Source organism: Myotis yumanensis, unplaced genomic scaffold, assembly GCF_028538775.1.
Source record: "Myotis yumanensis isolate MYYU_CA2020_CCGP unplaced genomic scaffold, mMyoYum1.0.hap1 SCAF_6, whole genome shotgun sequence".
Classification (NCBI taxonomy): domain Eukaryota; kingdom Metazoa; phylum Chordata; class Mammalia; order Chiroptera; family Vespertilionidae; genus Myotis; species Myotis yumanensis.
This window is the reverse complement of record NW_027223757.1, coordinates 79,046,894-79,062,013: the sequence shown is the minus strand read 5'-3', so window position 1 is coordinate 79,062,013 and position 15,120 is coordinate 79,046,894. Positions and strand designations below refer to the sequence as shown.

Below are 15,120 nucleotides of genomic sequence, written 5' to 3'. Positions count from 1 at the left end.
CTAAGCTTTTTCTGAACCTGCCTTCCTGCAAAGATCTACTGGTATCTAGATCTCAGGTATTTTTGTTTGTTTGTTTTTTCCTCTACACTACCACTCCCCTTCTTTTTCTTGTTCTCAGAAAAGATTTTTTAAAAGTGGCATTTCCTTCCTGGAAAACATTTTTATTGTGCCCACATATTTGATTGTTTGGATGTAAGTTCTAGGTGTAAAATCATTTGAAGTTATTACTCCACTAACTTCTAGCATCATGATGAGAAACTTAATGCTAGGCAAGCTCCTTTTAAAGGGTTTGAAATGTTTCTCTTCAGACACTTTTAGGATATTCTCTTTATATTTCATATCCTGAATATTAGGAGTCATACATTTCCTGGTCTGAATTTCTTTTTTATGTTATGTCTGGCATTGGTGAGCTTTGTATCTTTCTTCAAATCAGGAAAATTTTCTTTTTTTATACTTTTTTTCCCTAATACAGTCTTTTCTTATTTGTTTATATATTTGCTTCATCTCTTGGGATTTCTTTTAGACAAATGTGTTCTTGTACCTGCTCATGGTATCTTGGCCTGATTATGATTCTCAGGCTCAGAGTCCTTGAACATCCCATTTAGGCTCATGCCAAAACCTCCTTGAACATCCTGGTATATGAATAACAAGGCCTCTGTGCTCTCATTTGGCATGGTTACCACGGTCTTGCATCAACAACCTTGCTAAATTCAATTATTAGTTGTATTATCTTAATTTTTAAATTCTTTGGATTCAGTATATAGTCAATCATGTTGCCTTCAAATGTTTTTAAAACATTTTTAAAAATTTTAAATTACAGTTGACATTCAATATTATATTAGTTTCAGCTGTACAGCATTGTGCTTAGAAATTTACATAACTTAGGAAGTGATCCCCATGATAAGTCTAGTACCCCCTGATACCATACATAGTTATTACAATATTATTGACTATATTCTTTATGCTGTACTTTACATATCCATGCCTACTTTGTAACTACCAATTTGTACTTCTTAATCCCTTCACCTTTTCTCCCCAGTCCTTCAACCCCCTCCCACCTGGGAATCATCAGTTTGTTCTCTATATCTATGAGTTTGTTTCTGTTTTGTTTGTTAATGTACTTTGTTTTTTAGATTTTATATACAGTGAAGTCACATGCTATTTTGCTTTCTCCATCTGACTTATTTTACCGATATGACTTGAGAAATAGTCTCTCATTATATTGTACAGAAGTATTTATGTATAATGTGTATGCTTTTATTTTTAAACTATAGACCTGGTGCATGGATTCATGCACATTGAAAGGAAATTAATTAGAAGAAATATTTTAGAGGCCGGGGAGGGACCACAGGGGGGAGGTTGGCTCCAGGGCATGTCCAGCCAATCTCACCCAGTCCCAATAGCCCTGACCCCAGCAGCAAGCTAACCTCCTGGTCAGAGTGTCTGCCCCCTGGTGGTCAGTGTGCATCATAGTGACTGGTTGAGCGGTGGACCAAATGGTAGACTGATTGGTCGAACATTTAGCATATTAAGCTTTTATATATAGAGAGATATTTGAAAGAATTCAATAGTTTAGCAATCAATACTTGGTATTTTCTATGTGGGAAGATTTGTAAACATATGGTATTTTAAAATAAAGATATAAAATTATTCAAGTTGTAAATTGTTTTCTTGAGTGAATCTTGGTAGTTTACATCATTTGTGGATTTTGTTCTTTTTATAACAATTAACCAAAGTGCTGATAAAGTATTGTTTATTATATTCTCTTCTTGTTCTTGTAGTATCTGTTGCATCTGTACTTTCTCTTATTCCATTCCTGATATTGGTCGCTTGTTCTTTCTCTGATTATTCTTTTTAGCCATCTGTTTGGAGATTTCTAAAAAACAATTTTTAACCTTTTTAAAGAACCAGCTTTTTTTGTTGATTGTTTTTTGTTTGTTCATTTTATATTTAATGAATTTTATTTTATTTTCTTGTGTCTTTCAAATCTGCACCTTTTATGATATTTTCTAAGAATGATTACATTGTTCAGTAATGTTTTTCAAGTAAGAAAACTAAATTGGGAATTATTCTTTCCTCTTATACCCCTCTCCCCCAAAGCACTAAACTTTTTTTCATTTCCTCTAAATTTTAATTTGGTCCTAAGTTTTATATTATCCAGATCTATGCTATAGCTATAGGTAAAAAAACAACAACAAAACACTCTTTGAAGATTTTAAATTCTGAATATCAAGCATTTACTGAAGGAAATCTTTATAATTCATAAGAAATTTTATATTAACATTAATTCAATATTATAATAGAATTAATGTGGAATGTGAAAAACTGGAAACACAATGAGTTCATTGAAGACAAGTTCAAGAACAGAAGCATCAAATACTGAATTATAAGATGAAGGAGTTAAATAAATTTCTTAAGGACCAGGAGAGAAGACCCTTAGATTGGTTGCCTATGTTCAGAATTGATTATGATAAAAGTTCTGGATGGTAGAATTAGAAATGACTTTTCTTTTTATTTTTGGACATTTCTGTATTATTCTGAATTTTCTTACTTTTTTATCATAAAAAATACCTTTAAAATGTTTTATCTTCCTTTTTTCTTATCACATTTTACTCCTTGTTGAGCTTTATTTAATTAATTCTTTCTCACATTATCAATATTATCCTGTTATGTGATTAGGATGTATATGACTTTGTGTCCAAAACCCATGCACATTTTTACTAAAAATATGGGAAGGTGGCATAAACCATGATTGATGGTTGATAACCTAACCGATCATATGAAAATAATTAGCCTACTGTCAGGGCAAATAAACAAATATGAAGGGACACATTAAGGAGGAGGGTGTTTGTAATGTGAGTGGAGGAGAACTGCCAAATTATTTGCCATGCTATCATTGTGCAATCCAAGAGGTCAGAGGACACCCATGGGAAAATAGATTTAAAGAGAGTACAAAGTTCTTTATTAATAATAATATTGTTACAAAGTAGCGTTGTGTGGTGTAGTAGAATCAGAAGTTACATCTGTATAAGCTGTAGTAGTGCTGGGTTCAGTGGCTGGCCTTATATATTCCCGTACAACACAGCAGGGCTCATTATTGCAGTAATTATATATGTATTCCCAGGTGTTGCATGAAGTCTTACAAGCACCACGAACAAGGTAACATTCTGTTTTTCTCTCTGTAATTTCTCTTGTTTTTTCTCTTGTTTTCTTCTGTGAAACTAAGAAAAAGTAGCCATGATCACAAATCCAAGTTTGATCTACTTGAATGGATAGATGGACAGACAGATGATAAATAGATAAGTAAATAAAGTTGTTTAAAGTATAGAGTTAAACAATTTCATTTCTGAAATTATGCCCATACAACTGTATTAAAAAATTGTGATTTTTATCCCCAGTAAATTGGTATAAATTCTTATTATTTAACAATTTTTCTTTTGCCACTAGCAATTTTTTTTGTAAATAGAATAGCCTTAAATATCTAATCTGTGCATACTTCCTCAAGAGAAAAAAGGATGTGGAAAAAATAGTCTGCATGTTTTATGCTCTAAAGAGCCATCTACCTCCAATATCCTTCTCCCCCGCTACAAATTGGGGGTTTGTTAGTTATAGAAAGCTACAATCAGTATCAGTTCATCATAGTCTTATCAAAGAACACAGCAAACAGGTTTAATTATATATCTTGGGAGGACCCCCCCCCATTATATTATCAACTATCAGTTTCACTCTTTCCTTCTTCCATGCAAAATAGAGTGAATTTTATTATAAATGTATATGCAGTTTCCTAACAATCATTTATGTATTTTATTTTTCCAGAGCAAAGCAGTTATAACAAAAATGTTGCCCTTCCCTCTTTTTCTATATTAATAATCATTACCTGATGGACCACAAGACACAGTGAAGACAAAGGTCAGGAAAATACCAAGTATCTTCATTGCTGATAAAGTTACTACAGTGAAGTTGAGGCAGAGCTCAAAATATCTGAGAGGTGTGCTATTCTTTGGTAAAAGAAAGACGAACTCTTGTTTTTATAGCCTCCTCAGGGTAATTACTATTCTGATTAATGTCACCTTTCAAGATTGAGCACAAACTCAGGTAACTATTGTGAAACAGCAACAGGCAGTTTACAGGATTTGCTTCTGTTCTGACCTCAATGAGCCTAATGTGAACTCATTTTCAATTTGCAAGCAAAGAGTGGGGTTAAAGCCTTTCTAAATTCTTTAACTAAAAGCGCACAATCAGCATGGTTAACATTTTTGACCACATGTTTTAGCAAGCATATATTATGGGCCAGGCAGTGTCCTAAGCACTTTATATATGTTAACTAGTTTAATCCTCATGACAATTTCTATAACATAGGAATTTTTTTTTTAATTTTTCAGTTGAGGTCATTGTGGCATAGAGGAATTATATAATTGCCTTAAATCCTCTATGTAGTGATTGGTAGAGCTGGGATGGACTCTAATATAATGTGATGCCAGAGTCCATATGCTAAACCTCCTTCTTCACTCACAACTGAGTAATGGGTGTTCATCAGGCGATGTTATTCTCTGTACACATGGCCTGAGCCAGACATTGTTACTGAAGTTTAATTTTTCTACAAATAAAATCTATTTCTAGAACATAGTTCTAGTACTACTATATTAAAAATTATCATGGTTATGCTGTAAGAATAATCAGTATAATTCTTTACATACCATGTAATGAATCAGTTATAGAATTACCTCACTCTTAGGGGAAAGCAGTATGCTAAAACCTGAAAGAACACTGGATTTAGATACAGAAAATAAAACTTGAGATATGGGTCTTCTGTTTAGTAGCTGTATATTTGGGATACATATTTACTAGCTGAGTCTCAAGATTCAGTTTATGGTAAGGAATAAGTGGACATTTGTGAAAAATAATTGATATGTGATTGACATATAGACATAAATAATTAGGCTGAGTGTGAAAAATCCGAAAAGATGTATCTTTACAAGTTAATAATTTATGTTCTAACTCCCTCTGTCATTGGGGACAAACAAATTATAAGGATATTCTATAGTCTGAGTTTTAAAAGCAGTAATCTATCTTCTTGTTACTTCTCTGCTTCGTTCCTTATCCAAAAGTTGTCTATATATTTATAGCCAAACCATGGAAAATCTGCTGGACATTTAATAAGACCTATTTACATTTGCAGAGCAAAACAGCAAGTATGAAAAATAAATTAGAAAAGTAAAAGGCTGGGCACTATTATGGTGATGTCATGGATAAGAAGGTGATTGTTCATTTTTGCTTCATTTAATTGTGTCCATTTCAGCTGTTTAAAATAAGCCACTCCTGCCCAACCAATGTGGCTCTGTTGGTTGAGCATCGTCCCATGCACCAAGAGGTCACTGATTCTTTCCCAGTCACGGCACATACCCAAGTTGCAGGCTGGATCCCAGTAGGAGGTGTGCTGGGAACAGCTAGTGATGTTTCTCTCTCATCGATGTTTCTATCTCTCTCTCCCTCTTTTTTTCCTTTCTCTCTAAAAAAAAATCAATTAAAATACTTTTAAAAGTGTTAAAAGAGATTAAAATAAGCCACTCCTATCAAGTTGGAATATCATCTAAACTCTTATTAATTACAAGGCTTTTCCTTCTTAAATGTGAAATTGGGACTAGTGATATTAGATTCTAAGGAGGGAGAAGGCCAAAAGAAAATATCAAATGTAATGCTGTTCCCTTACAAGAATTTTCAATAAATACTTGATTCTTTCATCCACTTTTCTGCATAAAATCTTGGTTTGTTGCTCTGGCACTGGGTCTTAGCCTTCACATTCCAGAAACAAGAGCCTAAAACAATATTATGATCTGTTTGCCTTGCAAAAACCAGGATGCATTTCCATTCTTAGCTCTTCTCTACCACACACCAGGCATTATTTCACGCCCCAACCCTCAAAAAAATGTATATTTCAATTACTAATGAATGCAAAGCTTTAAATTTAAAGATTAAGACTCCATTATGAGCCTACCTGGTGTGGCTCAGTGGTTGAGCATCGACCTATGAATCAGAACCAGGAGCTCAAGGTTTGGTTCTCGGTCAGGGCATATGCCAGGGTTGCAGGCTTGATCCCCAGGAGGGGGGCATGCAGGAGGCAGCCAATAAATGATTTTCTCTCATTGTTGATGTTTCTATCTCTCTCTCCCTCTCTCTGAAATCAATGAAAATATATTTTAAAAAATTTAAAAAAAATTTTTTTAAAGAATCCATTACCTACCTGTGACAGATTAATTGGTACTTTTGGATATTTTGAAATTGATAAGAATCATAAAAATTTTTTAATGAATATATAATTACTGAGAAAACAAAAATTGCATAGATGTCAATGGCTGAATCTTCTGCAACAATTTTTACTTCTTTCAGTTGTGAAAAGCTCTCATGCAAACTCCAATAGTTACGGATGGTTCATATATATATTTATACTAGTAGCCCTGTGCACGAATCCCTGCACCAGAAGGTCGTTGCCGCCCTCCTGTAGTTCCCCTGCCTTCCCTTCCCCTGCCTCATAGTTTGCTGCCCTGCCCCCTCCTGTAGCTCTCCACAGTCCGCTTGTACCTCACTGGCCCACCCTCCTGCTGATCCGTGATCTGGTCATGACTTGCTTGGTCATTATGCCTCAGGGCATAATGGATAATTAGCATATTCCTCTCTTATTATATAGGATTTTTAGAAGCCATGAGTCTGAGAGGCTCAGCCTCCCCCTTACGCCTAATCTGCTGCACTTTAAAAACACCTATTTAATACTTATTATGTGAAAGGCTCTTATGTATCTTACACATTTAAACCTCATGAAAGCCCTACGAAGTAAGTATAATGTTGAGCACCATTTCACGTAGAAGGAAACTGACACATAGAGATTGAAGTAATTTTCCTAAAGTCAACTAGGCCCGTGAGCTGACACAGTGGTAGAGGGAGGTCAGGGTGTGGCAGGGGCTCCATCTCTTTGGGCTTTATATGTCATGGTGAAGTGGTCGATTTTATTATATGTTTGATGGAAGTTATTTAAGAGTTTATGAATTCTCTCTGGCTCCTGGTAGAACAGTTTGGAAGCGAGTAGGAGGATCAGAGTCCTGGAGGGAAGTAATTTCAGAGACTACGACAGTGGTCTCTGGGGGGAGAGATAGTAACTTAGCTAAGGTGTCTCCCTGAGCTGCCTATCAATTGTTCTCCTTGTTGTTTACTCTCCCCGTGATTTTGCTAGTTCTTACATTGAACCAGCCTAAACTCCTACGTCTCAGGTCTGACCCCAAATGAGGAGAGCCTGCTCCTGATGTTATGACTCATTGATATGTGTGTCCTCTCCTCCCTGCTTCCTGTCAGCCTTGGCTTGGACTCTCTGTGCTTTCATAAGGAACAATCAGATAATATGCCTACTGTGCCATATGGGAGTTTACAGCAGAGTGTTTCTTTTAATTCATGAGACATGTGCACTTTAGGAGACATTCTACATCTCCCAATAATGTTGCCATCCAATGCCCAAAAAATTAAACCAGAAACTCCTACAGAGGAAATTTCAGGTTAGTTGAGAGATGAATATAAATGTTTGAGAAAGGAAAGAAGGAGAAGAAAAGAGGAAGAGGGAGGGAGGGGAAAGAACCACATTGATCAGAAGATGGATGCAGCTCTGATGTGTTGCTAAAACATTGTTTCTTGAACTCTGATGTGCATGTGAATCACCTGGGGACCACTGTGAGGACCAGGGCCCTGGAGTACATCACATTTACTGCATCAGTGTTGTCCAATTGGTCCTCTCACCATGTCATCATATGAAGAGGAGTATCTCCAAGAACATGGTGCTAACAATAGATTACTAGTATAGGTGCAGTGTTGCAATAACAGTTATTCTTTCACCAATTACCAATGTATGCTTTTGTTGTGGCAAAAGTTGGGATAAAGGGCTGGAATTTAAACATGGGTTTTGGTTACACAATTGTGAAGAAAGTGAAATTCTTCAGTTATTCTCTCTCTTTTAGTCTCTGAGGTGAGTAGCAATTCAGAAGGGGAGAAAAATCAATTAGGAAAAGATACAGATCTCTTCAATGTTTTTTTCCCTATAATACGCAAAGGAAAATACTTTAAAAGAATATGTATTAAGGAAGAGATATTATCAGTAAAAATAAAGCAGCCATGTAAAATAAAGATATAAAAACAAAACAAATTACTGTTTTGCCCATAATCTGAAGGCTAGCAGTAACTTCTTCCAAGTTCTTTCTTCTCTAAAAATCGATTTTTTTTTTTTAATACAGAGAGAAAAAGGGAGAGAGAGAGAGAGAGAGAGAGAGAGAGAGGTGTTGTTACACTTATTTCTGCATTCATTGGTTGATTCTTGTATGTGATCTGACCGGGGATCAAACCAGCAACCTTGGTGTATGGCAGTGGTTCTCAACCTTCCTAATGCCGTGACATTTTAATACAGTTCCTCATGTTGTGGTGACCCCCAATTTCATTGTTACAAATTGAACATAATTAAAGTATAGTGATTAATCACAAAAACAATAGGTAATGATATATGTGTTTTCCGATGGTGTTAGGCGACCCCTGTGAAAGGGTCGTTCGACCCCCAAAGGGGTCGCGACCCATAGGTTGAGAACCGCTAGTGTATGGGGAAAACACTCTAATCAACTGAGCTACCCAGCCACAACCCAAACTCTTTCAATCTTAATGTTCTTCATCACAAGTTTAGCTATGTCCTACTGAATTGATCCTCGATTTTTTATCCATAATACTTTACTCTTTCCTTGGATTATACACAGTAATCTGGAGAAAACTTTCAAGAATGAACTTTCAAGGAAAAATTCCAATAAATGTGTTATTTGCAGCTACGTGTGCCCAAAAGAAGGAAAACATTAAAATAACAATTCCCATGTTTAGTAAGATTTTTTAAAGCAAGAAACAATGAAAATATATGTATGAAGCCCTCTAGGCTTTTGGATAAAAGACATATCTATATTTATAGTTCACCTGTGTGGTTCAGAGTTTAGTTTACTCAATTTTAGAAGACCACTGAACCTGTGGTTCATTGAGCAGGACTACAGCTGAAACACTTCACCAACAAACCTCAATAAAAAAAGAAAAAAGAAAGACAACCTTCATGCTGTTATCTAAGGCTGTTTTGTTCATAATACTTCCCTGGCATTCTACTGGGCAGTGGTTTCAAGCTTTTGATCTCTGAATCTCCGATTTTCATTTTAAAAACTTTATTACCCTTATTTTTTAAACTACTGCTCCAGGTTGCACAGTTAATTGTGGAACCATAATAAAAAGTATGTGGGTGGAAGTTATTGAACAATTTGTCTCTGAACCACAGACATTCTACTTTCAAATTCACAGCCCACAAGTCTCTCTTGTCTCCTGCTGGGTCCTGCTGTGGCTTCTGTGTTCTGCTTGATGGCCAGTATGTTCTCCTTTGAAGTGGCCAATGTTCACTGCCTGGAATTTACTTACAACTCTGCTATTTGTCCATGGCTCTGCTTTCCATGACTATCTTAGTGATTTTGCACTTCTTATCTTCACTTAGCAGGGGATCATTCTCTCCAGTGCTTCTACTGCTATCATAGTTGCTCCAACTGAAGTCTGGGCTCCTCTTTCCAATTTAGTGACTCATTTTTCAAGGTTCCCAGCTGGACTATCAACGCTCTCTTAGCATCCTATACACCCCCAGAGTGACAACTATGCTCCATGTCACTCTCGTGAACAGTGTTATTTCTAATTCTCTGCCTTGCATAGAACTATGACTATGTCTCTGTAAAACTCAAGACTTTTGCTGGGTTTTGGTTGTACTTTCCCTACCTCTAGCCACACTGGGCTGCCTCACCTCTTCCTAATAACACCACTCTAAGTTTTGGTTTCTTCTTTCATCTAGTATGTAAAGCTATCTCATTCGAAAAACACAACTAAATAATTAACAATTAAAAATTGCTTTTTTATCTAAAAAGTCTGATATTTATAGCAATATCGGACCTTTATTATCTTTTTCTCTACTACATTACAGAGCCAGATATCTCTGAGAATTTTGTTTTTGGTTTTGAAGTATGATTTTGCCTAGTGATATGAAGTATCAAGCATGAATGTGGAAAGGGTATCTATTTAAAAAACAGGATATATACACAAAACAGTTCTGAAAGAGATAAGAAAAGGGGTGTAAATTTGGAATTTTCTTATCATCTTTAACCAGAAGTCAAAACAGTAATAATCAATATCCTTTTCTGAATTTGTTTTTTTTTAAATAACTAAATGTTATCATCTGAATAATTTGTGCCCAAACCTTGAAAGATTATGTTACTTGGCCTTTGAATTGGTGTCTTTCAGCTCTGAGTATATGATATCTGCTGTGATTGACTGGAATTGAATGCAACATCTAATGTGTATAGGCTGTCTGTCAAGGCACACATATATACACAAACACACATAAACATGGACCAATGGCATCAAAAGTTGTTCTCTATTCTGGTCTAAATTACTATTTCTAATAAATAGTGAATCATTCAATATGATTCAAGAAAAAGAAATCATTTCTTTTATGGCTAAACAAATGTCAAATATAAATTCAACAAAAGCTGATTTTGAGAAGAGGCAGCTGTAATGTCGGACTATAACTTACCTCAGCTGTTTCCTTTCTCAGGCTGCTCGCTTCTGCTAGGTCAGTGGTTCTCAACCTTCTGGCCCTTTAAATACAGTTCCTCATGTTGTGACCCAACCATAAATTTATTTTCGTTGCTACTTCATAACTGTAATGTTGCTACTGTAATGAATTGTAATGTAAATATCTGATATGCAGGATGGTCTTAGGCGACCCCTGTGAAAGGGTCATTCGACCGCCTAAGGGGTCGCGACCCACAGGTTGAGAACCGCTGTGCTAGGTCATTTGGTCCATTACCCTCTGTCTCACAACCACCTCTCTACATTCTCAGTACACATGTAGGGTCATATCATCCCAACGTGATTTGACACAAATTTTCAACTCATATTTTCAACACTGGTTGAAATAGCTTTCTTGTCCCTGAAATATATAGTATAACATTGTACATCTTTGTTGAATTAAAGCTATGCCATTGCATTAAAGAAACAAATGTGTCCAATGACATGTAGATTCTTAAAATATGCTATCACATAAGTATTGCAGTTTACACTAACTGATTAATATATGCCAGGCACTGTGCTACAAACTAGAAAACTAGATGTTACTACCTCCATTACATTTTAAGGAAACCAAAACTTTAGACAAGTTGAGTAACTGCTCAAGTTTACACAGCTAGCAAAAAATATGATTTCACTAGCCTTGGGCCATCTGACTCTAGAGACTACAACATTAAGACCTATGTCTGAAACACTTTGTTTAGTATCTCTCTGTACCAATATATCTAAAACAAGACAGAGTTCATCAAAACATGTATACTTGGAAGTGAAAGTATAGAAGAAGCAAAGCCACCTGAGAAAAAAACTAATCATGCCTGTCAAATAACTTTTCTGGGAAAAGTAGTTCTCTAAGAGTATGTGTATGTTGATATGAATAGTGCTCCTACCAGTAAACTTATTTTAGATATGAAAGTATCAGGCCTTCATTTTGATGCTCCTTAACATTCAAACTCCTCCTCTAATTCCCACTGTTCTTATTCTTTGCTCAGAAGGAAACTTCTTCTAACTTGACTTCCCATGTGATTTGCCCACAGGGAAAATATGCCCGTGTCAGGCCAATACATAATATGCCTATGAATGTAATGTCTTATGATAATTATTGCATTGGTTTCCTGTATTAAATGATGTAGGCTCAAATTGACAATGAGTATCTACATCGGGTGCATCTTATGACTCTGAAATCATATACTTTGTGGTAAACCAGCAGTTCAGAGAGAACCATGGTGAAGCTGTGTAAGGTAATGGCTGCTTCGGAAGATCTCTATGGAATGAACCTGAAGGCCTCATGACAACAGTCCCAGCTTGGCAGACAAAGGCAGCGCATTACTAAAATCTTGGTGTGGGTCTATGCTTCGCCTTCTGGGGCCGTGATAGTTTTGGACACTGTGCAAGTTGCCCGGAGTGTCATTAGGAAAAATCAAGTGTAGGGAAGGAGAAAATAGGCATAAAAAGGGAGACATTTTTGAGAGTCATGGCCACAGAGTTGCTATCAGGAAGAAAAAGAGATATTGTTTTTTTCTTTTCTTTGAAAGGAAACTTATTTTTCAATTAAAGTTTACTTTTTCTTTTACAACATTTAATAAACTTCATATTTACCAAAATTTGACCTGAACCTATGCAGTCCTGTGTATTTACAGTTGTGTATGAATGTAGAGGAGTGGAAGGGTAGAAGTGTGTGCTTTTTGTCACCCTACACTCTTGGGAACATTTCAATTTTGCCTGACATACAAATATCTACACTAATAAAAGAGAAACATGCAAATTGGTGTCACTCCGCTACCCTCCCCATTGGCTAATCAGGGCGATATGCAAATTAACTGCCAGCCAAGATGGTGGCCGGCAGCCAGGCAGCTTGAAGCGAACATGAGCTTGCTTGCTTCAGTGACAGAGGACTCCAACGTTCCCTGCCTGCCGCTGCTGGCCTCTGAGCTTGCAGTTTGAAACATTGTTACAAATATAGAAGCTAAACAAAACCCCAGAAACCTGCTTTCAGCCAGCCAGGATCTCAGAGCTGGAGTTGAAACAGTGTTTCAATTATAGAACCCAAACAAACCAGATACCTGCTTTCAGCAGCCGAGGCCTCAGAGCTGGAGCCGAGCCTCAGAGCTAAAGCTGGCCCAGAATAAAAAAAAAAAGAAAAAAAGGAGTGGTTGGGAGCTTCAGTCACCCGCCAGCCTGAAAACAGCCCTCAGCCCCTCACCCAGACTGGCCAGGCACCTCAATGGGGACCCCCACCCTGAAGGGTGTGTGACCAGCTGGAAACAGCCATCATCCCCTCATCCAGGCTGGCCAGGCATCCCAGTGGGGACCCTCACCCTGATCCAGGACACGCTTCAGGGAAAACCAGCCGGCCCCCACCCATGCACCAGGCCTCTATCCTATATAGTAAAAGGGTAATATGCCTCCCGGCACCGGGATCAGGGTGACAGGGGGCAGCGCCCAAACTCCCTGATCACCCTGTGGCTCTGTGTGTGACAGGGGGCGGGGCCACAACCTCCCTATCCGCCCTGCTCTGTTTGTGACAGGGGAAGGCGCCCCAACCCCTTGATCAGCCCTGTTCTGTGCTTGATAGGGGGGAGCTCCCCAACCTCCTGATCACCCTGCAGCTCTGTGTGTGACAGGGTGCGGCGCCCCAAACCCCCCCGCCCCCCTCACGGGCCCTGCTCTGTGTGTGATGGGGTAGAGCCATAACCTCCCCATCGGCCCTGCCCTGAGTGTGACAGTGGTGGCACCCCAATCCCCCGATTGGCCCTGCTCTGTGGGTGATAGAGGGCAGTGCCCCAACCGCCCCCCACGGGCCCTGTTCTGTGTGTAACGAGGTAGAGCCATAACCTCCCCATCGGCCCTGCCCTGAGTGTGACAGGGTACGCCGCCCCAACCCCCTGATCTGCCCTGCTCTGTGTGTGACAGGGGGCGGTGCCCCAACTCCCCTATCGGCCCTACTCTGTGAGTGACAGGGGGGAGCTCCCCAACCCCCTTATCGACCCTGCTCTGTGCGTGACAGGGGGTGGCGCCACAATCTCCACATTGACCCTGCCTTGAGTGTGACAGGGGGCGGTGCCCCAACCCCCCAATTGGTCCTACCCTGAGCGTGACTGAGGGTGGTGTCGCAACCTCCCGATCCGCCCTGCTCTGTGCATGACTGGGGGCAGCGCCCCAACTCCCCAATCAACCCTGCTCTGAGCCCGACCAGGGGCTGCACCTAGGGATTGGGCCTGCCCTCTGCCAGCAGGTCGTTATCTCCTGAGGGGTCCCAGACTGCAAGAGTGCACAGGCCAGGCTGAGGGACTCCCCCTCCCCCCCCCCGAGTGCACAAATTTTTGTGCACCGGACCTCTAGTCTTATTCAATAAAGAGGGAATATGCAAATTAAATATCACACCGTAATAGTCAAGATGGCTGTGCCCACAGTGGAGGCAGGGATTCCGTAACACAAGATGGCTGCACCCACAGTGGAAGCTGAGTTCCCGTAATGAGCCTTAACAAGCAATCAGCAGGGACCTGAGGCTGAGTGGTGCTGGGCCAGGGCAGGGGACCTGAGGCTCCGCCTCCCCACCTGGTGAGGCTTGACAGGGGACCTCAGACTGCACCCCCCACCCCGGCACCAGGCTGGGGGACCTCAGGCTGTACCCCAAGCCTAGCAGGGCTTGATGGAGGACCTCAGGCTGCACCCCTCGCCCCAACACCGGGCCAGGGGACCTCAGGCCTTGCCTGCCACCGGGCATCAGGCCAGGGGACCTGAGGCCGTGCCCCACGCCCTGGCGCTGGGCCGTGGAACTTGAGGCTGTGCCCACTACCTGGTGGGGCTTGACCGACCATACACCTCGCCCAGCAGGGCTTGATGGAGGATCTCAGGGTGCACCCCCCACCCAGCAGGGCTTGACGAGGGACCTCAGGCTGCACCCCATGCCCAGCAGGGCTTGACGGAGGTGGGGCCAGCTGGGTCTGGGTCTCGCACGATTTCGAGGTGCCTGTGGGTGGGCGGGGACTTGACTCTGGGTCCTGCGGCGTGCCCCAGACTCTGACAGGGGGAAGATTTTCATATACATTTTACTAATTTTCTTTCATCTCTGCCACTTCTATTATAAAGGGCAAATAGCAATATTAAAATATTTCCTCTAATTAATTCCCTTTTAATGTGCACGAATTTCATGCACTGAGTAACTAGTATATATATATATAATATTGGCTCATGCTGCATCCTTTAGAGCACCTAATCCAACCTCTTCCTTCTTTATTCTTTATTAACTAGGCCCCAAGTCCCTAAACTAGATAACTTAGAAGTAAAAGTGCCAATGTTTCCTTTAGAAATGATTTTTAAAATGGAATCACAAATCTGAGAAAAGCAAAAACTATGGAGACAGTAAAAGGTTTAGTTGTTGCCATGGGAAGGAGGGATGAATAGGCAGAGCACAGATGATTGATTTTTAGGACAGTAGAACCATTCTGTACAATATTATAA

At 39.6% G+C, this 15,120-nt stretch overlaps 1 protein-coding gene across 1 annotated transcript; it reads right to left on the bottom strand.

Moving 5' to 3' along the window:
• Positions 1-2,979: 2,979 nt before the first annotated feature.
• DEFB113 (defensin beta 113) lies at positions 2,980-3,935 on the bottom strand. The gene is made up of 2 exons (XM_070419111.1): positions 3,878-3,935; positions 2,980-3,221 (listed from the first exon to the last, which is right to left on the bottom strand). The coding sequence occupies exons 1-2, from the start codon at positions 3,933-3,935 to the stop codon at positions 2,980-2,982; spliced, it is 300 nt and encodes a 99-aa protein (XP_070275212.1).
• Positions 3,936-15,120: the final 11,185 nt, after the last annotated feature.